Source organism: Panulirus ornatus, chromosome 15 (genome assembly GCF_036320965.1).
Source record: "Panulirus ornatus isolate Po-2019 chromosome 15, ASM3632096v1, whole genome shotgun sequence".
NCBI lineage: Eukaryota > Metazoa > Arthropoda > Malacostraca > Decapoda > Palinuridae > Panulirus > Panulirus ornatus.
This window is the reverse complement of record NC_092238.1, coordinates 22947778-22975636: the sequence shown is the minus strand read 5'-3', so window position 1 is coordinate 22975636 and position 27859 is coordinate 22947778. Positions and strand designations below refer to the sequence as shown.

General features: G+C 42.2%; 1 protein-coding gene across 5 annotated transcripts in view; it reads left to right on the top strand.

The window, feature by feature from the left end:
• Positions 1–27859, top strand: part of LOC139753747 ((E3-independent) E2 ubiquitin-conjugating enzyme UBE2O) — a 455778-nt gene that overhangs the window by 145087 nt on the left and 282832 nt on the right. For all 5 annotated transcript variants that reach the window (XM_071670555.1, XM_071670557.1, XM_071670558.1 and 2 more), the window contains one exon: positions 10471–10637. In XM_071670555.1, coding sequence (XP_071526656.1) covers positions 10471–10637 — 167 coding nt within the window. The remainder of the gene's footprint in view (positions 1–10470; positions 10638–27859) is intronic.

Sequence of the window (27859 nt, the reverse complement as noted above, 5' to 3'; positions counted from 1 at the left end):
TTGCCGGCTTTCATCTTCCGCAAAGCTTTCACTACCTCTTCTCTGTTTACCAAATCATTTTCCCTAACCCTCTCACTTTGCACACCACCTGGACCAAAACACCCTATATCTACCACTCTATCATCAAACACATTCAACAAACCTTCAAAATACTCACTCCATCTCCATGTGTATATATATATATATATATATATATATATATATATATATATATATATATATATATATATATATATATATGTATATTATCCTTGGGGATAGGGGTGAAAGAATACTTCCCACGCATTCCTCGTATGTCGTAGAAAGCGACTAGAGGGGGACGGGAGCGGGGGGCCAGAAATCCTCCCCTCCTTGTATTTTTTTAACTTTCTAAAATGGGAAACAGAAGAAGGAGTCACGCAGGGAGTGCTCATCCTCCTCGAAGGCTCAGATTGGGGTGCCTAAATGTGTGTGGATGTAACCAAGATGTGAAAAAAGGAGAGATAGGTAGTATGTTTGAGGAAAGGAACCTGGATGTTTTGGCTCTGAGTGAAACGAAGCTCAAGGGTAAAGGAGAAGAGTGGTTTGGGAATGTCTTGGGAGTAAAGTCAGGGGTTAGCGAGAGGACAAGAGCAAGGGAAGGAGTAGCAGTACTCCTGAAACAGGAGTTGTGGAAGTATGTGATAGAATGTAAGAAAGTAAATTCTCGATTAATATGGGTAAAACTGAAACTTGATGGAGAGAGATGGGTGATTATTGGTGCATATGCACCTGGGCATGAGAAGAAAGATCATGAGAGGCAAGTGTTTTGGGAGCAGCTGAATGAGTGTGTTAGTGGTTTTGATGCACGAGACCGGGTTATAGTGTTGGGTGATTTGAATGCAAAGGTGAGTAATGTGGCAGTTGAGGGAATAATTGGTATACATGGGGTGTTCAGTGTTGTAAATGGAAATGGTGAAGAGCTTGTAGATTTATGTGCTGAAAAAGGACTGATGATTGGGAATACCTGGTTTAAAAAGCGAGATATACATAAGTATACTTATGTAAGTAGGAGAGATGGCCAGAGAGCGTTATTGGATTACGTGTTAATTGACAGGCGCGCGAAAGAGAGACTTTTGGATGTTAATGTGCTGAGGGGTGCAAATGGAGGGATGTCTGATCATTATCTTGTGGAGGCTAAGCTGAAGATTTGTATGGGTTTCCAGAAAAGAAGAGTGAATGTTGGGGTGAAGAGGGTGGTGAGAGTAAGTGAGCTTGGGAAGGAGACTTGTGTGAGGAAGTACCAGGAGAGACTGAGTACAGAATGGAAAAAGGTGAGAACAATGGAAGTAAGGGGAGTGGGGGAGGAATGGGATGTATTTAGGGAATCAGTGATGGCTTGTGCAAAAGATGCTTGTGGCATGAGAAGAGTGGGAGGTGGGTTGATTAGAAAGGGTAGTGAGTGGTGGGATGAAGAAGTAAGAGTATTAGTGAAAGAGAAGAGAGAGGCATTTGGACGATTATTGCAGGGAAAAATTGAAATTGAGTGGGAGACGTATAAAAGAAAGAGACAGGAGGTCAAGAGAAAGGTGCAAGAGGTGAAAAAAAGGGCAAATGAGAGTTGGGGTGAGAGAGTATCATTAAATTTTAGGGAGAATAAAAAGATGTTCTTCTGTTTCCCATTTTAGAAAGTTAATACAAGGAGGGGAGGATTTCTGGCCCCCCGCTCCCATCCCCTCTCGTCGCTTTCTACAACACGCGAGGAATACGTGGGAAGTATTCTTTCACCCCTATCCCCAGGGATAATATACATATATATATACATATACACATACACACACATACACATACATACGCACATAAACACACACACATACATACATATATATACATATGAAAAATGTAAGAAACAATTTAGAAAACTGAAACTTCTAGCTTGAAATGAATGAAAAAATGAATGTCACATAATGGTTCAACCTCTGGCTATGGAAAAAGGAAATGTATAATTTATTTACACAAATGTCAATAGCAGTTCTCATCAATTTAACCACTGTATCAATAAGCTTCAATGTCTAAGCTACATTTTTCTCCAATTTCACTATTTTCTTGTCAAAACACCATGTATGAAAACTATCACTCCAGTAACACAACTATAAACATTTACTTCCCCTTTAAAAAAAAGTTCTGGGGAAGTCTGTCTCGATACACTGCGGGAAACTCTACCACCTGACGAGGTTTGTGTTGCAATCTGCGTGTCGACCTGGAGTGGCGCTGTCTAGTTTGTTGTAATTGGAAGAAATCCTGCGATCCAGCCGGCAACATCAGTGCCGAAGCTGCAGGACGGGATGTGTGGAACCCAGGACTCCCTCGCTCCCTCGTGGCCCAAGATTCTTGCGGGAGCAATTTTGGGCATACGATGGAAAGCCTCTCCTTCCAAGACGACCACCAAATGATCTCCCTGTAGGCTTAAGAGGCGTGGAGGCGGGAGATGTATGTACGATGCATCTTCGAGGAAGCAACTCGGGTCACGTTTGAAGGACGTGACCCGAGTTGCTGCAGAAGCTGGTGACTGAGTTTGGTAAAGTGTGTGGAAGAAGAAAGTTACGAGTAAATGTGAATAAGAGCAAGGTTATTAGGTACAGTAGGGTTGAGGGTCAAGTCAATTGGGAGGTGAGTTTGAATGGAGAAAAACTGGAGGAAGTGAAGTGTTTTAGATATCTGGGAGTGGATCTGGCAGCGGATGGAACCATGGAAGCGGAAGTGGATCATAGGGTGGGGGAGGGGGCGAAAATTCTGGGGGCCTTGAAGAATGTGTGGAAGTCGAGAACATTATCTCGGAAAGCAAAAATGGGTATGTTTGAAGGAATAGTGGTTCCAAGAATGTTGTATGGTTGCGAGGCGTGGGCTATGGATAGAGTTGTGCGCAGGAGGATGGATGTGCTGGAAATGAGATGTTTGAGGACAATATGTGGTGTGAGGTGGTTTGATCGAGTAAGTAACGTAAGGGTAAGGGAGATGTGTGGAAATAAAAAGAGCGTGGTTGAGAGAGCAGAAGAGGGTGTTTTGAAGTGGTTTGGGCACATGGAGAGAATGAGTGAGGAAAGATTGACCAAGAGGATATATGTGTCGGAGGTGGAGGGAACGAGGAGAAGAGGGAGACCAAATTGGAGGTGGAAAGATGGAGTGAAAAAGATTTTGTGTGATCGGGGCCTGAACATGCAGGAGGGTGAAAGGAGGGCAAGGAATAGAGTGAATTGGAGCGATGTGGTATACCGGGGTTGACGTGCTGTCAGTGGATTGAATCAAGGCATGTGAAGCGTCTGGGGTAAACCATGGAAAGCTGTGTAGGTATGTATATTTGCGTGTGTGGACGTATGTATATACATGTGTATGGGGGGGGTTGGGCCATTTCTTTCGTCTGTTTCCTTGCGCTGCCTCGCAAACGCGGGAGACAGCGACAAAGTATAATAAAATAAATAAATAAATATATTTTTTTTTTTTTTTTTTTTTTTGCTTTGTCGCTGTCTCCCGCGTTTGCGAGGTAGCGTAAGGAAACAGACGAAAGAAATGGCCCAACCCACCCCCATACACATGTATATACATACGTCCACACACGCAAATATACATACCTACACAGCTTTCCATGGTTTACCCCAGACGCTTCACATGCCTTGATTCAATCCACTGACAGCACGTCAACCCCGGTATACCACATCGCTCCAATTCACTCTATTCCTTGCCCTCCTTTCACCCTCCTGCATGTTCAGGCCCCGATCACACAAAATCTTTTTCACTCCATCTTTCCACCTCCAATTTGGTCTCCCTCTTCTCCTCGTTCCCTCCACCTCCGACACATATATCCTCTTGGTCAATCTTTCCTCACTCATTCTCTCCATGTGACCAAACCATTTCAAAACACCCTCTTCTGCTCTCTCAACCACGCTCTTTTTATTTCCACACATCTCTCTTACCCTTACGTTACTTACTCGATCAAACCACCTCACACCACACATTGTCCTCAAACATCTCATTTCCAGCACATCCACCCTCCTGCGCACAACTCTATCCATAGCCCATGCCTCGCAACCATACAACATTGTTGGAACCACTATTCCTTCAAACATACCCATTTTTGCTTTCCGAGATAATGTTCTCAACTTCCACACATTCTTCAAGGCTCCCAGGATTTTCGCCCCCTCCCCCACCCTATGATTCACTTCCGCTTCCATGGTTCCATCCGCTGCCAGATCCACTCCCAGATATCTAAAACACTTTACTTCTTCCAGTTTTTCTCCATTCAAACTTACCTCCCAATTGACGGGAGAGAATATAAGTCAATAAACTTATACCTCTGTAATTTGAACACTCACATTTGTCCCCTTTGCCTTTGTACAATGGCACTATGCATGTATTCCGCCAATCCTCAGGCACTTCACTGTGAACCATACATACATTGAATACCCTCACCAACCAGTCAACAACTTAGTCACCCCCTATTTTCATGAATCCCACAACAACACCATCCAAAGCTGCCTCTTTGCCGGCTTTCATCTTCCACAAAGCTTTCACCATCTCTTCTCTGTTTACCAAATCATTCTCCCTGACCCTCTCACTTAGCACATCAACTTGACCTAAACATCCTATATCTGCCACTCTATCATCAAACACATTCAACAAACCTTCAAAATATTCACTCCACCTCCCTCTCACTTCATCACTACTTGTTATTACCTCCTCATTTGCCCCCTTCACTGATGTTCCCATTTGTTCTTATGCACTTTTTTATTTACCTCCTTCCACAACATTTTTTTTATTCTCCTAAAAATTTAATGATACTCTATCACCCCAACTCTCATTTGCCCTCTTTTGCACCTCTTGCACCTTTCTCTTGACCTCTTGCCTCTTTCTTTTAGACATCTCCCGCTCATTTGTGTATTTATGTGTATGCATATATGTGTGTATGGGCATTTATGTATATATGAGTGGATGGGTCGTATTTTGTCTGTTTCCTGGTGCTGCCAGGCATCTGAAGTGGATTGTGTTGCAGCTTAATTTATTAGGATAGGTAGTGACTGTGGTGTTGATTGGTTGGTAAGGATTTTCATTGTTTACATGCTTTAGGCCTTGCAGAATGCATTTATATTGTCCCTGTATAAAGGCATGGGTGTTAGATATGAGTTCAAGCTACAGAGTTTATAAGTTTTTTGAGTGTACATGAAAAGTTGTATGAGAAGGAATTGCTTAAGAGAGTGAAGGCATGTACAGAGGATCAGATTGGGGAAAGTATTATGGTCCAAAAGTGGGAGAGGGTATGTGGATGAGATGTTTGCTTTAAAAGTTGTGTGTGAGAAATACTTAAAGAAGTAGATGGATTTGTTTTTGGCATTTATGGATCTGGAGAAAGCATGTGATAGGGGTTGATAGAAATGCCTTGTGGAAGGTCTTAAGAATATGCAGTGTAGGAGGAAAACTGATAGAAGCAGTGAAAATTTTTTATCAAAAGTTTAAGGCATGTGTATGAATAGGAAGAGAGTAGAGGGAATGGTTCCAAGTGATAGTTGGTCTTTGCTAGGGGAGTGATTTCACCATGATAGTTCAGCTTTTATGGATGGGGTAGAAAGGGAGGTAAATGAGTCTTGTAGAAAGGAGCTAGTATGAAGTCTGTAGGGGGATAAGAGCCTGGGAAGCGAGTCAACTTATTTTTAGATTTTTTATTTATGTATTTATTTGTTTATTTATTTTTGTTAATGAGACAGTGCTGGTGGCAGATTCAAGTGAGAAAATTCAGAAGTTGATGGCTGAGTTTGGAAGAGTGTGTGAAAGGAGGAATTTGAAAGGAAATGGAAATAAGATCAAGTTATTAGGTTTAGCAGGGTTGTGGATTAGGTTAGTTGAGATGTGAGTTTGAAGGGAATAAACTTGGAGGAAGTGAAATCCGTTAGATACCTGGAAGTTTACATGACAGCAAATGGAATCATGGAAGCAGAAGTGAGTCATAGGGTGGGTGAGGGAGGGGGTGAAGTTTCTGGGGATGCTGATTGATTTATGGAAAGAGAGAACATTATCTGGGAGGGCAAAAATGGATGTTTTTGAGGGAATAGTAGTCCTAAGAATATTTTATGGATACAAGGCATGGGGTATAGATAAGGCTGTGCAGAGGGGGATGAATGTGTTGGAAATTAGATATTTGAGGACAGTATTGTGGTGTTTGGTGGTGTTAATGGAAGGGTAAGAGATATGTGTGGTAATAGAGTGCGGTTGAGAGAGCATGAGAAGTTTACTTGAGAAAGACAAACAATAGGAGGCCTGATTGGCCCCACGACTGGGTTGTTTGGTAAAAAAACTAGTGATTAGAAAAGTAATTGTTTTTGTTATCACTGACTCCCTGCTGCTGCACATTAGGTTTCTAGTGCCCCCATTACTGCTGTTGTTTATACATTTTATTTCAGGTGTTTTTCTCAGAGTATACCTGGATTAATTTGATATTTGTCTAAATGACTTTTGAAGGTATTTATAGTCTTAGCATTCACTACGTCTGATGGTAGCTTATTCCAGTGCTCAGCGCACCTATTGGAAAAGAAGCTTTTTTTCTGTAAGTACTACGTCTTTTAGCCTTGAGTTTTATCCCATTTGTCCTGGTAACTGTATTTTCTTGTATTTCAAAAAGATGTCCGTGATTTACTGTATTGAACTTGTTGGAATTTTAAACACTTGGATTAAGTCATTGTGAAGTTTATGATTTTACAGAAGAGATCCAGTCATTTTAGCCTCTTCTCGTATGCCAAATTTCTAAGGGATGGGATCAATTTTGTCGTGCATCTTTTTACTTGGTCTAATTTTTCCTTGTCTTTTTTATAGTTTAGGGACCAAAACATGACTGCATTTTCAAGATGTGGTCTTACTAGAGAATTATAAAATGTGAGAATTGTTTTTGGTGTCTTGTAATCTATGTTCCTGGCTATGAAACCTAACATTTGGTTGCCTCTTTTATTTGCTGCTTGACACTGTTTACTGTACTTCAGATTATTACAAAAGACAACTCCAAGTTCCTTTTTCTTCATTTATTTTAGTTAGAGAGTTTCCGAGTAGTTTGTAGTTGTAACTTATATTCTTGTCTCCAAAGTTCATAACTTTACACTTGAGACCAGATTAGAGATGGAAGGATGGGGTGAAAAAGATTTTGAGTGATTGGGGTCTGAACATGCAGGAAGGTAAAAGGCATGCATGGGATAGAGTGAAATGAAATGATGTGGTATACTGTGGTTGATGTGCTTTCAGTGGTCTGAACCATGGCATGTGAAGCATACACGGTATACCATGGAAAGTTTTGTTGGACCAGGTTGTGTGTAGATAGCTTTCGTTTTTTTGCATTATGCATGACAGATAGAGAATGGATGTGAGTGGATGTGGTCTTTCTTCTTCTGTTCCTGGCACTACCTCTATTGCAGGAAGTGGTGATGAAATATAGAAATGAATATGAAAAGATTGATAAAAATTTGTTTTTACGGTAAACTTCAGAATGCCCGGTTTTTAGTTATACGAGTGAGAACGCCTTACTAGTGGCATGAAATTTCTCTTTCCCTGCATCAAGATTTGAATTATATAAACAAACAGATATGCTCTTCACCGATTCTTTGCTCCACCTGTTTTCCCTAGTGGTGGTTCAAAATTGTGGATGGGGCATTTAAATGAAGGTGATACTTTTTCTAATGAAATTTGACCAGAATTTGCCCTATGGCTTGGAGTAGAGGATGCCTTATATTTAGGTTATTGTGGTGTAATGCCTCAGTGGCTACTCTTGAAAACACTCTAATAGGTCATGGGGCTGGAAGAAGAGTTAAGGAAATCGTGAAGAAACCAGACAAAAATCCTGTCTTATTTCAATGATATCTGTCTTGGGGCAATATCTCTCAGACCCAAGGTTTGTGGCAAATCTCAGAGACATAGTTAGTTCAGAGAGATCACTAGAGATTATTGAGCTGAACACACGTTTTGTTTGTCCAGGAAGCCTGGAACTCCTCAGCAAGGACCATCTCATCATAGAATAAGAGTGGTTTTGTTGACTTATCCTGGCCTATGTGTTAGAACACAAGATGTCAGAATATTAGCTCCCACTGTGAGCTTTCTAAGGAACCTTTCCCTTGAGGAGATTGACAAGAGGTATTTGGCATTCCTCAATACATTTTTTAAGCAGTGCCCAACCCCAAATGTGAGGAGGAACCTTGCATGGTGTTGAGTTTGCCATCTACAGGGCAGAGGTTTGCTAATGTGCTACAGGATAATTTAAGGTAAATGTGTTTTGCTGTATTTTTGTTGGTTAAGAAGTTTTTCTCTTAATCCCCTCCTCCATTTTAGTATGCAGTGAAGCTTGTGAGATGTATCAATCCTAGAGAGAAAAGTTATATTTGAAGAATGAAAACCAGTTTCCATCTGGGATAGAGTTCTATGAGCAAATTTTCTAGGTTGCTGTTTCCTTACCCTTCCTTCTCCTCACTTTCGAAAAGCTCTCTTAATTGATGGTACCCATCATTGGGTTGACTTCTGTGTCCTGAGAATTATATTGTGACTGGTGTGGTAGCTGGCACAATGATGATATCATTGCTGAGTGGAGGAAGCATTTTGGCTGCAAATATTGAAAGATGGATAGCATGTGATGAAAGGCCTAAACCTCAGTAGAAGGTTGGGAGGTTTCTAACCCATAGGGATCTGAGTGTATCTCTTAAGCTCTCAGGACACTGCCTTGGAGAGAAACAGTTTTTCATTCTTCAGAATTCAACTTTTTTCCAAATTCAGATGAAGAGAATTCCGTTGGTTTTTATGTGACTTATAAGTATCAGATATCTTTATGATCACTGTTGATTTATGTATTTTTAACTTACAGCCACTTAAAAAAGTATTCATTATTTCCATGCTTTATTTTCTTTTTGAAATTTTAATTTGGTAATTATAATTTTTTTCCTTAGAAGTATGTTGTGTTTCAGAGATTTCTCAGTTGTACTTTGTAGCTGTATTTTTTTAGTTTATGCTATATGTACAGTATTTCATTGGGAAATGGCCCCAAGTGTAGATAGAAGTAGCAGGTAGGAACACTTAGGCAGGAGCATTAGATAGAAACATTTGGTAGAAGTAATAGGTAGGAGCAGTAGATAGAAGTAGTCATTAGGAACATTAGGTAGGAGCCTCTGCAAACGTTGCTCTAGACTGGCCCTCTGTCAGTGGCCTGTTAAGGATGAGGCACTAAAGGCTAAGAAGCAGCACTAGAGTCCTTTAGTTATGGGGACTCAGTTGCCAGGCCATTCCTTTGAGTGAGTTTCAGTTGGAGCAGGTGTAAGAGATATAGATAGATAGTGTTTTTGATAGATATTTAAGTTTTGTAAATTTTTGAAAGAAGTGCAGTATATCAGAAAAGTTTTTCATCATGATTTTTGTGTAACCGCCTTGAATGGGTGATATGCACTCTTGTTAGAATGTCAGTAGATCAGCACCTGTAAGGAATGTATGGTAAAATTTTTTTATGATATGGTTTCCTGTTAGTAGGTAGTATTTGGTAGGCAGCCACCAACCAGAGATGTATATTACTGGTACTACCCGCCTGGTTATCAGGAGGGTCAGGGACAGCTGCATTGTGAGCCTGACTTCATTGGTTGTCAAGTTTCACTCCTTTGATCCAGGTAGCTGTCTTTTCTTTCTGCCTCACCACTTGTGGACTACTGGCATTCAGTCCACAAACATACAGTGTATCCTTTTCACCCATGACACTTCACAAACATGTAACTCACACGGCTCATTCTTTCTAACTTTAGTTTTTCTTTGGTGAATGCTATATACTAGCCCTGCTTTCTAGCAAATTTGTAGGAGCAACATATAGAAGTAGTAGTTAGGAACATTAGACAGGAGCATTAGGTGGAAACATTAGATAGAAGTAGTAGGTAGGGACATTTAGCTCCAATTAGCTTGGAGCATCAGGTAGAAGTAGTAGACTGCAACATTAGGTAGACATGTTAGGTAATAGTTGTTGGTGGCAACATTAGGTAGGAGCTTCAGAAAACACTTCTAAAGTAGCCATCTACCAATGGTCTGCTATAGGTGAGGCACAAAAGGCTAAGAAGTGGCACTGGAGATCACCAGTTATATAGATAGATAGATAGATAGGTTTCCAGTCATGGACATAGGTAATCATCAAGGTCCAAACTTACATGAGGAATGGGGATAATGAAGAGGACTTGTAAAGGAAAGTAGTGTGAAGGTAAGAGTTAAAATTAAGAAGGATGAATATTTGGTGCTTGAAAGGAGAGATATAAAGTCTCACCTGGAATCTTAATCATGATGAGACATAAGGTAAGACCAGTAGGCTTAATATAGAGGTTACAAGATGGTTTGGGTGCTGTTTCAACACTGTAAGTCAGAATGATGTGATTGTTTCATATAGTGAATGGTTGTTTTAAGGTAAAATCTTTTGTTACAATTAAATATTTTGGAGTTTTTATGATGACTGGTGATTTCCATTATTAGGGAAACGGAATAAAAAGGGTCCTGCTCTAATGACCAAAATGATGAAGAAGTGTAGGCTGAAGCGAGCAAAGCGAAAACCAGCCAGTGAGGGAGCAACGGTCAAGGCTGGAGACCAGTTAGTGGTTGAAACATTGATGACCACATCCAAAGCAGATGTTGTTTGGCAGGTGGGTCCATTACTTGTCTTTGATTAACTATTTGATACATGCTGTATCCCACTATGTAGTGGGATGGTTCATATACTGCCTGTAAGTGCCACGATACCATTACATACCTGCAAGCTTTTTTATTGATGCATCTTTCAGGTCCATGTATCCCCTCAGGTCTTTCTTCTGTTATTTATTTTCATTCATGTCCTCAAATTTACTTTGTTGTTGATTATTATCACCATTTAAACTTAGCCCAATAGACTATGGAGAGAGCTCTTATTCATAGGGGTCAAGGAGTTTACCGTCTTTGACCACCATGATACCTATAATGTAGGCTAATGCTCAGTCAGAGGCATAACAGTTTTAGAGTATTCCACACAGGCCTATGATGTCACTGGCAAGGTGGTGTTGGTGGCACCTCTTGGCCTTCATCCATCATTCACTCCCATTTTTTTCACTGCTTTCCTGTTGACGCTTGTGTATCAGCTTCATCAGTTGCTGCAACCTTCACTTTTGTTCTTTTGAGATTTGATTGTTTTTGTGATATTAGTATCTGTTTTTCAAATGTTGCACTTTATTAACCCCTTTGGATGCACAACTTAATTATTTGGCCTCCTTTCTAGTGTGCATAGGATAGCTAAGTAATTACTTTCAGTTTTTGAAAAAGTCCCTATGATATTAGATAAAGAATTCAAGAATTATGAATTGTTCATTCAAGTTTAGAAAAGTACATCACATACTGGATTGGCCTTTTTTTTTTTTCAAGGCTCCAGTCATGTACAAAAGTCCACATCAAGGCCTGGCCTTAGTGGAAATTTAGAGAGAGTAATGAAGGAAAAAAGAAAGGACTCCCCTTTTAGCTGCCTTCTACGACACGCAGGGAATACGTGGGAGGGCGAAAGGCATGCAAGGAATAGAGTGAATTAGAATGATGTGGTATACCAGGGCCGACATGCTGTCAATGGATTGAACTAGGGCATGTGAAGCATTGGGTAAACCATGGAAAGTTCTTTGGGGCCTGGCTGTGGAAAGGGAGCTGTGGTTTTGGTGCATTATTACATGACAGCTAGAGACTGAGTGTGAACAAAAGTGGCCTTTGTTGTCTTTTCCTAGTGCTACCTCGCACACATTTGGGGGAGGGGGTTGTTATTTCATGTGTGGTGGGGTGGCGATGGGAATGAATAAAGGCAGACAGTATGAATTATGTATTTTTATTATTATTTATTTTGCTTTGTTGCTGTCTCCCGCGTTAGCGAGGTAGCACAAGGAAACAGACGAAAAAATGGCCCAACCCACCCGCATACTCATGTATATACATACACGTCCACACGCACATATACATACCTATACATCTCAACGTATACATATATATATACACACACAGACATATACATATATACACATGTACATAATTCATACTGTCTGCCCTTATTCATTCCCATTGCCACCCCGCCACACATGAAATAACAACCCCCTTCCCCCGCATGTGCCTGTGGTAGCGCTAGGAAAAGACAACAAAGGCCACATTCGTTCACACTCAGTCTCTAGCTGTCATGTAATAATGCACCGAAACTACAGCTCCCTTTCCACATCCAGGCCCCACACAACTTTCCATGGTTTACCCCAGATGCTTCACATGCCCTGGTTCAATCCATTGATAGCACGTCGACCCCAGTATACCACATCGTTCCAATTCACTCTATTCCTTGCATGCCTTTCACCCTCCTGCATGCTTAGGCCCCGATCACTCAAGATCTTTTTCACTTCATCTTTCCACCTCCAATTTGGTCTCCCACTTCTCCTCATTCTCTCCACCTCTGACACATATATCCTCTTGGTCAATCTTTCCTCACTCATTCTCTCCATGTGACCAAACCATTTCAAAACACCCTCTACTGCTCTCTCAACCAGTCTCTTTTTATTACCACACCTCTCTCTTACCCTATTATTACTTACTCGATCAAACCACCTCACACCACATATTGTCCTCAAACAGCTCATTTCCAGCACATCCACCCTCCTGCGCACAACTCTATCCATAGCCCACGCCTTGCAACCATATAACATTGTTGGAACCACTATTCCTTCAAACATACCCATTTTTGCTTTCCAAGATAATGTTCTCGACTTCCACACATTCTTCAATGCTCCCAGAACTTTCGCCCCCTCCACCACCCTATGATTCACTTCCGCTTCCAGGGTTCCATCCGCTGCCAAATACACTCCCAGATATCTAAAACACTTCACTTCCTGCAGTTTTCCTCCTTTCAAAACTTACCTCCCAGTTGACTTGTCTCTCAACCCTACTGTACCTAATAACCTTGCTCTTATTCACATTTACACTTAGCTTTCTTCTTTCACACACTTTACCAACCTCAGTCACCAGCCTCTGCAGTTTCTCACAAGAATCAGCCACCAGCACTGTATCATCAGCAAACAACAACTGACTCACCTCCCAAGCTCTCTCATCCACAACAGACTGCAAACTTGCCCCTCTTTCCAAAACTCTTGCATTCACCTCCCTAACAACCCCATCCATAAACGAATTAAACAACCATGGAGACATCACACACCCCTGCCGCAAACCTACATTCACTGACAACCAATCACTTTCCTCTCTTCTTACATGTACACATGCCTTACATCCTCGATAAAAACTTTTCACTGCTTCTCACAACTTGCCTCCCACACCATATATTCTTAATACCTTCCACAGAGCATCTCTATCAACTCTTATCATATGTCTTCTCCAAATCCATAAATGCTACATATAAATCCATTTGCTTTTCTAAGCACTTCTCACATACATTCTTCAAAGCAAACACCTAATCCACACATCCTCTACCACTTCTGAAACCACACTGCTCTTCCCCAATCTGATGCTATGTATATGCCTTCACCCTCTCTATCAATACCCTCCCATATAATTTCCCAGGAATACTCACAAACTTATACCTCTGTAATTTGAGCACTCACTCTTATCCCCTTTGCCTTTGTACAATGGCACTATGCAAGCATTTCGCCAATCCTCAGGCACCTCACCATGAGTCATACATACATTAAATAACCTTACCAACCAGTCAACAATACAGTCTTCCTTTTTTAATGAATTCCACTGCAATACGATCCAAACCTGCTGCCTTGCTGGCTTTCATCTTCCGCAAAGCTTTTACTACCTCTTCTCTGTTTACCAAATCATTTTCCCAAACCCTCTCGTTTTGCACACTACCTAGACCAAAACACCCTATATCTGCCACTCTATTATCAAATACATTCATCAAACCTTTAAACTACTTACTCCATCTCCTTCTCACATCACCACTACTTGTTATTACCTCCCCATTAGCCCCCTTCACTGAAGTTCCCATTTGTTCCCATGTCTTACGCACTTTATTTACCTTCTTCCAAAACATCTTTTTATGAATTATGAATTATGTACATGTGTATATATGTATATGTCTGTGTGTGTATATATATGTATACGTTGAGATGTATAGGTATGTATATTTGCGTGTGTGGACGTGTATGTATATACATGTGTATGTGGTTGGGTTGGGCCATTCTTTCGTCTGTTTCCTTGCGCTACCTCACTAACGCGGGAGACAGCGACAAAGTATAATAGATATAAGTTAATAATATCCCTGGGGATAGGGGAGAAACAATATCTCCCTCGCATTCCTCACGTGCCGTAGAAGGCGACTAAAGGGGACGGGAGCAGGGGGCTAGAAACCCTCCCCTCCTTGTATTTTTAACTTTCTAAATGGGGAAACAGAAGAAGGAGTCACGCAGGGAGTGCTCATCCTCCTTGAAGGCTCAGATTGGTTGTGTCTAAATGTGTGTGGATGTAACCAAGATGAGAAAAAAGGAGAGATAAGTAGAATGTTTGAGGAAAGGAACCTGGATGTTTTGGCTCTCAGTGAAACGATGCTCAAGGGTAAGGGGAAGAGTGGTTTGGGAATGTCATGGGAGTAAAGTCAGGGGGTTAGTGAGAGGACAAGAGCAAGGGAAGGTGTAGTACTACTCCTGAAACAGGAGTGGTGGGAGTATGTGACAGAGTGTAAGAAAGTAAACTCTAGATTGATATGGGTAAAACTGAAAGTGGTGGAGAGAGATGGGTGATTATTGGTGTGTATGCACCTGGGAATGAGAGGAAAGATCATGAGAGTTAAGTGTTTTGGGAGCAGCTGAATGAGTGTGTTAGTAGTTTTGATGCATGAGACTAGGTTATAGTGATGGGTGATTTGAATGCAAATGTGAGTAATGTGGCAGTTGAGGGAATAATTGGTGTACATGGTGTGTTCAGTGTTGTAAATGGAAATTGTGAAGAGCTTGTAGATTTATGTGCTGAAAAAGGACTGGTGATTGGGAATACCTGGTTAAAAAAGCGAGATATACATAAGTATGCGTATGTAAGTAGGAGAGATGGCCAGAGAGCGTTATTGGATTATGTGTTAATTGATATGTGCACGAAAGAGAGACTTTTGAATGTTAATGTGTTGAGAGGTGCAACTGGAGGGATGTCTGATTATTATCTTGTGGGGGCGAAGGTGAAGATTTGTAGAGGTTTTCAGAAAAGAAGAGAGAATGTTGGGATGAAGAGAGTGGTGAGAGTAAGTGAGCTTGGGAAGGAGACTTGTGTGAGAGGTGGAACTGGAGGGATGTCTGATCATTATCTTGTGGAGGCGAAGGTGAAGATTGTAGAGGTTTTCAGAAAAGAAGAGAGAATGTTGGGGTGAAGAGAGTGGTGAGAGTAAGTGAGCTTGGGAAGGAGACTTGTGTGAGGAAGTACCAGGAGAGACTGAGTACAGAATGGAAAAAGGTGAGAACAAAGGACGTAAGGGGAGTGGGGGAGGAATGGGATGTATATAGGGAAGCAGTGATGGCTTGCGCAAAAGATGCTTGTGGCATGAGAAGCGTGGGAGATGGGGAGATTAGAAGGGGTAGTGAGTGGTGGGATGAAAATGTAAGATTATTATTGAAAGAGAAGAGAGAGGCATTTGGATGATTTTTGCAGGGAAATAATGCAAATGAGTGGGAGATGTATAAAAGGAAGAGACAGGAGGTCAAGAGAAATGTGCAAGAGGCGAAAAAGAGGGCAAATGAGAGTTGGGGTGAGAGTGTATCATTAGATTTTAGGGAGAATGAAAAGATGTTTTGGAAGGAGGTAAATAAAGTGCATAAGACAAGGGAACAAATGGGAATATCAGTAAAGGGAGCTAATGGGGAGGTGATAACAAGTAGTGGTGATGTGAGAAGGAGATGAAGTGAGTCTTTTGAAGGTTTGTTGAATGTGTTTGATAATAGAGTGACAGATATAGGGTGTTTCGGTCGAGGTGGTGTGCAAAGTGAGAGGGTTAGGGAGAATGATTTGGTAAACAGAGAAGAGGTAGTAAAAGCTTTGTGGAAGATGAAAGCCAGGAAGGCAGAGGGTTTGGATGATATTGCAGTGGAATTTATTTAAAAAGGGGGTGACTGTATTGTTGACTGGCTGGTAAGGATATTTAATGTATGTATGACTCATGGTGAGATACCTAAAGATTGGCGGAATGCGTGCATAGTGCCATTGTACAAAGGCAAAGGGGATAAGAGTGGGTGCTCAAATTACAGAGGTATAAGTTTGTTGAGTATTCCTGGTAAATTATATGGGAGGGTATTGATTGAGAGGGTGAAGGCATATACAGAACTTCAGACTGGGAAGAGCAGTTGATTTGAGAAGTGGTAGAGGATGTGTGGATCAGGTGTTTGCTTTGAAGAATGTATGTGAGAAATACTTAGAAAAGCAAATGGATTTGTATGTAGCATTTATGGATCTGGAGAGGGCATATGATAGAGTTGATAGAGATGCTCTCTGGAAGGTATTAAGAATATATGGTGTGGGAGGTAAGTTGTTAGAAGCAGTGAAAAGTTTTTATCAAGGATGTAAGGCATGTGTACATGTAGGAAGAGAGGAAAGTGATTGGTTCTCAGTGAATGTTGGTTTGCGGCAGGGGTGCATGATGTCTCCATAGTTGTTTAATTTGTTTATGGATGGGGTTGTTAGGGAGGTGAATGCAAGAGTTTTGGAAAGAGGGGCAAGCATGCAGTCTGTTGTGGATGAGAGAGCTTGGGAAGTGAGTCAGTTGTTGTTTGCTGATGATACAGCGCTGGTGGCTGATTCTTGTGAGAAACTGCAGAAGCTGGTGACTGAGTTTGGTAAAGTGTGTGAAAGAAGAAAGCTGAGTGTAAATGTGAATAAGAGCAAGGTTATCAGGTACAGTAGGGTTGAGGTACAAGTCGATTTGGAGGTAAGTTTGAATGGAGAAAAACTGGAGGAAGTGAATTGTTTTAGATATCTGGGAGTGGATTTGGCAGCGGATTGAACCCTGGAAGCGGAAGTGAATCATAGGGTCGGGGTGGGGGCGAAAGTTCTGGGAGCGTTGTAAAATGTGTGTAAGTCGAGAACATTATCTTGGAAAGCAACAATGGGTATGTTTGAAGGAATAGTGGGTCCAACAATGTTATATGGTTGCGAGGCGTGGGCTATAGATAGAGTTGTGCGCAGGAGGGTGGATGTGCTGGAAATGAGATGTTTCAGGACAATATGTGGTGTGAGGTGGTTTGATCGAGTAAGTAATGAAAGGGTAAGAGAGATGTGTGGTAATATAAAGAGTGTGGTTGAGAGAGCAGAAGAGGGTGTTTTGAAATGGTTTGGTCACATGGAGAGAGTGAATGAGGACAGATTGACCAAGAGGATGTATGTGTTAGAGATGGAGAGAACGAGGAGAAGTGGGAGACCAAACTGGAGGTGGAAAAATGAAGTGAAAAAGATCTTGAGTGATCGGGGCCTGAGCATGCAGGAGGGTGAAAGGCATGCAAGGAATAGAGTGAATTGGAACGATGTGGTATACTGGGGTTGACGTGCTGTCAATGGATTGAACCAGGGCTTGTGAAGCGTCTGGGGTAAACCATGGAAAGTTGTGTGGGGCCTGGATGTGGAAAGGGAGCTGTAGTTTCAGTGCATTATTACATGACAGCTAGAGACTGAGTGTGAACGAATGTGGCCTTTGCTGTCTTTTCCTAGTGCTGTTTCGCGCACATGCGGGGAGGGGGTTTTCATTTCGTGTGTGGCGGGTTGGCAATGGGAATGAATAAGGGCAGACAGTATGAATTATGATCCCTGGGGATAGGGGAGAAAGAATACTTACCATGTATTCCCTGCGTGTCGTAGAAGGCGACTAAAAGGGGAGGGAGCGGGTGGCTGGAAATCCTCCCCTCTCGTTTTTTTTTTTAATTTTCCAAAAGAAGGAACAGAGAAGGGGGCCAGGTGAGGATATTCCCTCTAAGGCCCAGTCCTCTGTTCTTAACGCTACCTCGCTAATGCGAGAAATGGCGAATAGTATGAAAAAAAAGAAAAAAGTATGAATTATGTACATGTGTATATATGTATATGTCTATGTGTGTGTATATATATGTATACGTTGAGATGTATAGGTATGTATATGTGCATTTGTGGACATGTCTGTATGTACATGTGTGTGTGGATGGGTTGGGCCATTCTTTCGTCTGTTTCCTTGTGCTACCTCGCTAATGCAGCAGACAGCGACAAAGTATGATGAATGAATATATATATATATGTGTATGTGTGCGAGGTAGCTCTAGGAAAAGACAACAAAGGCCCCATTCGTTCACGCTCAGTCTCTAGCTGTCATGCAATAATGCCCGAAACCACAGCTCCCTTTCCACATCCAGGCCCCACACAACTTTCCATGGTTTACCCCAGACACTTCACATGCCCTGATTCAATCCAGTGACAGCACGTCAACCCCGGTATACCACATTGATCCAATTCACTCTATTCCTTGCACGCCTTTCACCCTCCTGCATGTTCAGGCCCCGATCACTCAGAATCTTTTTCACTCCATCTTTCCACCTCCAATTTGGTCTCCCACTTCTCCTCGTTCCCTCCACCTCCGACACATATATCCTTTTGGTCAATCTTTCCTCACTCATTCTCTCCATGTGCCCAAACCATTTCAAAACACCCTCTTCTGCTCTCTCAACCACGCTCTTTTTATTTCCACACATCTCTCTTACCCTTACATTACTTACTCGATCAAGCCACCTCACACCACATATTGTCCTCAAACATCTCATTTCCAGCACATCCACCCTCCTGCGCTTAACTCTATCCATAGCCCACGCCTCGCAACCATACAACATTGTTGGAACCACTATTCCTTCAAACATACCCATTTTTGCTTTCCGAGATAATGTTCTCGACTTACACACATTCTTCAAGGCTCCCAGGATTTTCGCCCCCTCCCCCACCCAATGATTCACTTCCGCTTCCATGGTTCCATCCGCTGCCAGACCCACTCCCAGATATCTAAAACACTTTACTTCCTCCAGTTTTTCTCCATTCAAACTTACCTCCCAGTTGACTTGACCCTCAACCCTACTGTACCTAATAACCTTGCTCTTATTCACATTTACTCTTAACTTTCTTCTTTCACACACTTTACCAAACTCAGTCACCAGCTTCTGCAGTTTCTCACATGAATCAGCCACCAGTGCTGTATCATCAGCGAACAACAACTGACTCACTTCCCAAGCTCTCTCATCCACAACAGACTTCATACTTGCCCCTCTTTCCAAAACTCTTGCATTCACCTCCCTAACAAACCCATCCATAAACAAATTAAACAACCATGGAGACATCACACACCCCTGCCGCAAACCTACATTCACTGAGAACCAATCACTTTCCTCTCTTCCTACACGTACACATGCCTTACATCCTCGATAAGAACTCTTCACTGCCTCTAACAACTTGCCTACCACACCATATATTCTTAATACCTTCCACAGAGCATCTCTATCAACTCTATCATATGCCTTCTCCAGATCCATAAATGCTACATACAAATCCATTTGCTTTTTTGAGTATTTCTCACATACATTCTTCAAAGCAAACACCTGATCCACACATCCTCTACCACTTCTGAAACCACACTGCTCTTCCCCAATCTGATGCTCTGTACATGCCTTCACCCTCTCAATCAATACCCTTCCATATAATTTACCAGGAATACTCAACAAACTTATACCTCTGTAATTTGAGCACTTACTCTTATCCCCTTTGCCTTTGTACAATGGCACTATGCATGCATTCCGCCAATCCTCAGGCACCTCACCATGAGTCATATATACATTAAATAACCTTACCAACCAGTCAACAATACAGTCACCCCCTTTTTTGATAGATCCCACTGCAATATCATCCAAACCTGCTGCCTTGCCGGCTTTCATCTTCGCAAAGCTTTCACTACCTCTTCTCTGTTTACTAAATCATTTTCCCTAACCCTTTCACTTTGCACACCACCTCAACCAAAACACCCTATATCTGTTACTCTATCATCAAACACATTCAAGAAACCTTCAGAATACTCACTCCATCTCCTTCTCACATAACCACTACTTGTTATCACCTCCCCATTAGCGCCCTTCACTGAAGTTCCCATTTGCTCCCTTGTCTTACGCTTTTATTTACCACCTTCCAGAACATCTTTTTATTCTCCCCAAAATTTAATGATACTCTCTCACCCCAACTCTCATTTGCCCTCTTTTTCACCTCTTGCACCTTTCTCTTGACCTCCTGTCACTTTCTTTTATACATCTCCCACTCAATTGCATTTTTTCCCTGCAAAAATCGTCCAAATGCCTCTCTCTTCTCTCACTAATAATCTTACTTCTTCATCCCACCACTCACTACCCTTTCTAATCTCCCCACCTCCCACGCTTCTCATGCCACAAGCATCTTTTGCGCACTCCATCACTGATTCCCTAAATACATCCCATTCCTCCCCCACTCCCCTTACTTCCATTGTTCTCACCTTTCTCCATTCTGTACTCAGTCTCTCCTGGTACTTCCTCACACAAGTCTCCTTCCCAAGCTCACTTACTCTCACCACCCTCTTCACCCCAACATTCACTCTTCTTTTCTGAAAACCCATACAAATCTTCATCTTATCCTCCACACGATAATGATCAGACATCCCTCCAGTTGCACCTCTCAGCACATTAACATCCAAAAGTCTCTCTTTCACGCGCCTGTCAATTAACACGTAATCCAATAATGCTCTCTGGCCATCTCTCCTACTTACATACGTATACTTATGTATATCTCGCTTTTTAAACCAGGTATTCCTAATCACCAGTCCTTTTTCAGCACATAAATCTACAAGCTCTTCACCATTTCCATTTACAACACTGAACACCCCATGTATACCAATTATTCCCTCAACTGCCACATTACTCACCTTTACATTCAAATCACCCATCACTATAACCCGGTCTTGTGCATCAAAACCACTAACACACTCATTCAGCTGCTCCCAAAACACTTGCCCCTCATGATCTTTCTTCTTATGCCCAGGTGCATATGCACCAATTATCACCCATCTCTCTCCATCAACTTTCAGTTTTACCCATATTAATCGAGAATTTACTTTCTTACATTCTATCACATACTCCCACAACTCCTGTTTCAGGAGTAATGCTACTCCTTCCCTTGCTCTTGTCCTCTCACAAACCCCTGACTTTACTCCCAAGACATTCCCAAACCACTCTTCCCCTTTACCCTTGAGCTTCGTTTCACTCAGAGCCAAAACATGCAGGTTCCTTTCCTCAAACATACTACCTATCTCTCCTTTTTTCACATCTTGGTTACATCCACACACATTTGACACCCCAATCTGAGTCTACGAGGAGGATGAGCATTCCCCGCGTGACTCCTTCTGTTTCCCATTTTTAGAAAGTTAAAATACAAGGAGAGGATCTCTGGCCCCCTGCTCCCGTCACCTCTAGTCACCTTCTGCGACACGTGAGAAATGCGTGGGAAGTATTCTTTCACTCCTATCCCCAGAGATAATATATATGTTTTTTTTTTTTTTTTTTTTTTTTTTTTTTTTTTTACCTCGTCGCTGTCTCCCGCGTTTGCGAGGTAGCGCAATGAAACAGACGAAAGAAATGGCCCAACCCCCCCCATACACATGTACATACACACGTCCACACACGCAAATATACATACCTACACAGCTTTCCATGGTTTACCCCGGACACTTCACATGCCTTGATTCAATCCACTGACAGCACGTCAACCCCTGTATACCACATCGCTCCAATTCACTCTATTCCTTGCCCTCCTTTCACCCTCCTGCATGTTCAGGCCCCGATCACACAAAATCCTTTTCACTCCATCTTTCCACCTCCAATTTGGTCTCCCTCTTCTCCTCGTTCCCTCCACCTCCGACACATATATCCTCTTGGTCAATCTTTCCTCACTCATTCTCTCCATGTGCCCAAACCATTTCAAAACACCCTCTTCTGCTCTCTCAACCACGCTCTTTTTATTTCCACACATCTCTCTTACCCTTACGTTACTTACTCGATCAAACCACCTCACACCACACATTGTCCTTAAACATCTCATTTCCAGCACATTCATCCTCCTGCGCACAACTCTATCCATAGCCCACGCCTCGCAACCATACAACATTGTTGGAACCACTATTCCTTCAAACATACCCATTTTTGCTCTCCGGGATAATGTTCTCGACTTCCACACATTTTTCAAGGCTCCCAAAATTTTCGCCCCCTCCCCCACCCTATGATCCACTTCCGCTTCCATGGTTCCATCCGCTGACAGATCCACTCCCAGATATCTAAAACACTTCACTTCCTCCAGTTTTTCTCCATTCAAACTCACCTCCCAATTGACTTGACCCTCAACCCTACTGTACCTAATAACCTTGCTCTTATTCACATTTACTCTTAACTTTCTTCTTCCACACACTTTACCAAACTCCGTCACCAGCTTCTGCAGTTTCTCAGATGAATCCGCCACCAGTGCTGTATCATCAGCGAACAACAACTGACTCACTTCCCAAGCTCTCTCATCCCCAACAGACTTCATACTTGCCCCTCTTTCCAAGACTCTTGGATTTACCTCCCTAACAACCCCATCCATAAACAAATTAAACAACCATGGAGACATCACACACCCCTGCCGCAAACCTACATTCACTGAGAACCAATCACTTTCCTCTCTTCCTACACGTACACATGCCTTACATCCTCGATAAAAACTTTTCACTGCTTCTAACAACTTGCCTCCCACACCATATATTCTTAATACCTTCCACAGAGCATCTCTATCAACTCTATCATATGCCTTCTCCAGATCCATAAATGCTACATACAAATCCATTTGCTTTTCTAAGTATTTCTCACATACATTCTTCAAAGCAAACACCTGATCCACACATCCTCTACCACTTCTGAAACCACAGTGCTCTTCCCCAATCTGATGCTCTGTACATGCCTTCACCCTCTCAATCAATACCCTCCCATATAATTTACCAGGAATACTCAACAAACTTATACCTCTGTAATTTGAGCACTCACTCTTATCCCCTTTGCCTTTGTACAATGGCACTATGCACGCATTCCGCCAATCCTCAGGCACCTCACCATGAGTCATACATACATTAAATAACCTTACCAACCAGTCAACAATACATATATATATATATGTATGAAATGTGAAGGAAAATAGTGAAATTGGAGAAAAATGTAGCTTAGACATTGAAGCTTATTGATACAGTGGTTAAATTGATGAGAACTGCTATTGATGTTTGTGTAAATAAATTATACATTCCCTTTTTTCCATAGCCAGAGGTTGAACCATTATGTGACATTCATTTTTTTTCATTCATTTCAAGCTAGAAGTTTCAGTTTTCTAAATTGTTTCTTACATTTTTTCATATGTATATATATGTATGTGTGTGTGTGTGTATATGTGCGTATGTATGTGTATGTGTGTGTATGTGTATATGTATATATATATATGTATATTATCCCTAGGGATAGGGGTGAAAGAATACTTCCCACGTATTCCTCGCGTGTCGTAGAAAGCGACTAGAGGGGACGGGAGCGGGGGGCCAGAAATCCTCCCCTCCTTGTATTAACTTTCTAAAATGGGAAACAGAAGAAGGAGTCACGCGGGAGTGCTCATCCTCCTCGAAGGCTCAGAGTGGGGTGCCTAAATGTGTGTGGATGTAACCAAGATGTGAAAAAAGGAGAGATAGGTAGTATGTTTGAGGAAAGGAACCTGGATGTTTTGGCTCTGAGTGAAACGAAGCTCAAGGGTAAAGGGGAAGAGTGGTTTGGGAATGTCTGGGGAGTAAAGTCAGGGGTTAGTGAGAGGACAAGAGCAAGGGAAGGAGTAGCAATACTCCTGAAACAGGAGTTGTGGGAGTATGTGATAGAGTGTAAGAAAGTAAATTCTCGATTAATATGGGTAAAACTGAAAGTTGATGGAGAGAGGTGGATGATTATTGGTGCATATGCACCTGGGCATGAGAAGAAAGATCAAGAGAGGCAAGTGTTTTGGGAGCAGCTGAATGAGTGTGTTAGTGGTTTTGATGCACGAGACCGGGTTATAGTGATGGGTGATTTGAATGCAAAGGTGAGTAATGTGACAGTTGAGGGAATAATTGGTATACATGGGGTGTTCAGTGTTGTAAATGGAAATGGTGAAGAGCTTGTAGAGTTATGTGCTGAAAAAGGACTGATGATTGGGAATACCTGGTTTAAAAAGCGAGATATACATAAGTATACTTATGTAAGTAGGAGAGATGGCCAGAGAGCGTTATTGGATTACGTGTTAATTGACAGGCGTGCGAAAGAGAGACTTTTGGATGTTAATGTGCTGAGAGGTGCAACTGGAGGGATGTCTGATCATTATCTTGTGGAGGCTAAGGTGAAGATTTGTGGGGGTTTTCAGAAAAGAAGAGTGAATGTTGGGGTGAAGAGGGTGGTGAGAGTAAGTGAGCTAGGGAAGGAGACCTGTGTGAGGAAGTACCAGGAGAGACTGAGTACAGAATGGAAAAAGGTGAGAACAATGGAAGTAAGGGGAGTGGGGGAGGAATGGGATGTATTTAGGGAATCAGTGATGGATTGCGCAAAAGATGCTTGTGGCATGAGAAGAGTGGGAGGTGGGTTGATTAGAAAGGGTAGTGAGTGGTGGGATGAAGAAGTAAGAGTATTAGTGAAAGAGAAGAGAGAGGCATTTGGACGATTTTTGCAGGGAAAAAATGCAAATGAGTGGGAGATGTATAAAAGAAAGAGACAGGAGGCCAAGAGAAAGGTGCAAGAGGTGAAAAAAAGGGCAAATGAGAGTTGGGGTGAGAGAGTATCATTAAATTTTAGGGAGAATAAAAAGATGTTCTGGAAGGAGGTAAATAAAGTGCGTAAGACAAGGGAGCAAATGGGAACTATCAGTGAAGGGAGCTAATGGGGAGGTGATAACAAGTAGTGGTGATGTGAGAAGGAGATGGAAGTGAGTCTTTTGAAGGTTTGTTGAATGTGTTTGATAATAGAGTGACAGATATAGGGTGTTTCGGTCGAGGTGGTGTGCAAAGTGAGAGGGTTAGGGAGAATGATTTGGTAAACAGAGAAGAGGTAGTAAAAGCTTTGTGGAAGATGAAAGCCAGGAAGGCAGAGGGTTTGGATGATATTGCAGTGGAATTTATTTAAAAAGGGGGTGACTGTATTGTTGACTGGCTGGTAAGGATATTTAATGTATGTATGACTCATGGTGAGATACCTAAAGATTGGCGGAATGCGTGCATAGTGCCATTGTACAAAGGCAAAGGGGATAAGAGTGGGTGCTCAAATTACAGAGGTATAAGTTTGTTGAGTATTCCTGGTAAATTATATGGGAGGGTATTGATTGAGAGGGTGAAGGCATATACAGAACTTCAGACTGGGAAGAGCAGTTGATTTGAGAAGTGGTAGAGGATGTGTGGATCAGGTGTTTGCTTTGAAGAATGTATGTGAGAAATACTTAGAAAAGCAAATGGATTTGTATGTAGCATTTATGGATCTGGAGAGGGCATATGATAGAGTTGATAGAGATGCTCTCTGGAAGGTATTAAGAATATATGGTGTGGGAGGTAAGTTGTTAGAAGCAGTGAAAAGTTTTTATCAAGGATGTAAGGCATGTGTACATGTAGGAAGAGAGGAAAGTGATTGGTTCTCAGTGAATGTTGGTTTGCGGCAGGGGTGCATGATGTCTCCATAGTTGTTTAATTTGTTTATGGATGGGGTTGTTAGGGAGGTGAATGCAAGAGTTTTGGAAAGAGGGGCAAGCATGCAGTCTGTTGTGGATGAGAGAGCTTGGGAAGTGAGTCAGTTGTTGTTTGCTGATGATACAGCGCTGGTGGCTGATTCTTGTGAGAAACTGCAGAAGCTGGTGACTGAGTTTGGTAAAGTGTGTGAAAGAAGAAAGCTGAGTGTAAATGTGAATAAGAGCAAGGTTATCAGGTACAGTAGGGTTGAGGTACAAGTCGATTTGGAGGTAAGTTTGAATGGAGAAAAACTGGAGGAAGTGAATTGTTTTAGATATCTGGGAGTGGATTTGGCAGCGGATTGAACCCTGGAAGCGGAAGTGAATCATAGGGTCGGGGTGGGGGCGAAAGTTCTGGGAGCGTTGTAAAATGTGTGTAAGTCGAGAACATTATCTTGGAAAGCAACAATGGGTATGTTTGAAGGAATAGTGGGTCCAACAATGTTATATGGTTGCGAGGCGTGGGCTATAGATAGAGTTGTGCGCAGGAGGGTGGATGTGCTGGAAATGAGATGTTTCAGGACAATATGTGGTGTGAGGTGGTTTGATCGAGTAAGTAATGAAAGGGTAAGAGAGATGTGTGGTAATATAAAGAGTGTGGTTGAGAGAGCAGAAGAGGGTGTTTTGAAATGGTTTGGTCACATGGAGAGAGTGAATGAGGACAGATTGACCAAGAGGATGTATGTGTTAGAGGTGGAGAGAACGAGGAGAAGTGGGAGACCAAACTGGAGGTGGAAAAATGAAGTGAAAAAGATCTTGAGTGATCGGGGCCTGAGCATGCAGGAGGGTGAAAGGCATGCAAGGAATAGAGTGAATTGGAACGATGTGGTATACTGGGGTTGACGTGCTGTCAATGGATTGAACCAGGGCTTGTGAAGCGTCTGGGGTAAACCATGGAAAGTTGTGTGGGGCCTGGATGTGGAAAGGGAGCTGTAGTTTCAGTGCATTATTACATGACAGCTAGAGACTGAGTGTGAACGAATGTGGCCTTTGCTGTCTTTTCCTAGTGCTGTTTCGCGCACATGCGGGGAGGGGGTTTTCATTTCGTGTGTGGCGGGTTGGCAATGGGAATGAAAAAGGGCAGACAGTATGAATTATGATCCCTGGGGATAGGGGAGAAAGAATACTTACCATGTATTCCCTGCGTGTCGTAGAAGGCGACTAAAAGGGGAGGGAGCGGGTGGCTGGAAATCCTCCCCTCTCGTTTTTTTTTTAATTTTCCAAAAGAAGGAACAGAGAAGGGGGCCAGGTGAGGATATTCCCTCTAAGGCCCAGTCCTCTGTTCTTAACGCTACCTCGCTAATGCGAGAAATGGCGAATAGTATGAAAAAAAAGAAAAAAGTATGAATTATGTACATGTGTATATATGTATATGTCTATGTGTGTGTATATATATGTATACGTTGAGATGTATAGGTATGTATATGTGCATTTGTGGACATGTCTGTATGTACATGTGTGTGTGGATGGGTTGGGCCATTCTTTCGTCTGTTTCCTTGTGCTACCTCGCTAATGCAGCAGACAGCGACAAAGTATGATGAATGAATATATATATATATGTGTATGTGTGCGAGGTAGCTCTAGGAAAAGACAACAAAGGCCCCATTCGTTCACGCTCAGTCTCTAGCTGTCATGCAATAATGCCCGAAACCACAGCTCCCTTTCCACATCCAGGCCCCACACAACTTTCCATGGTTTACCCCAGACACTTCACATGCCCTGATTCAATCCAGTGACAGCACGTCAACCCCGGTATACCACATTGATCCAATTCACTCTATTCCTTGCACGCCTTTCACCCTCCTGCATGTTCAGGCCCCGATCACTCAGAATCTTTTTCACTCCATCTTTCCACCTCCAATTTGGTCTCCCACTTCTCCTCGTTCCCTCCACCTCCGACACATATATCCTTTTGGTCAATCTTTCCTCACTCATTCTCTCCATGTGCCCAAACCATTTCAAAACACCCTCTTCTGCTCTCTCAACCACGCTCTTTTTATTTCCACACATCTCTCTTACCCTTACATTACTTACTCGATCAAGCCACCTCACACCACATATTGTCCTCAAA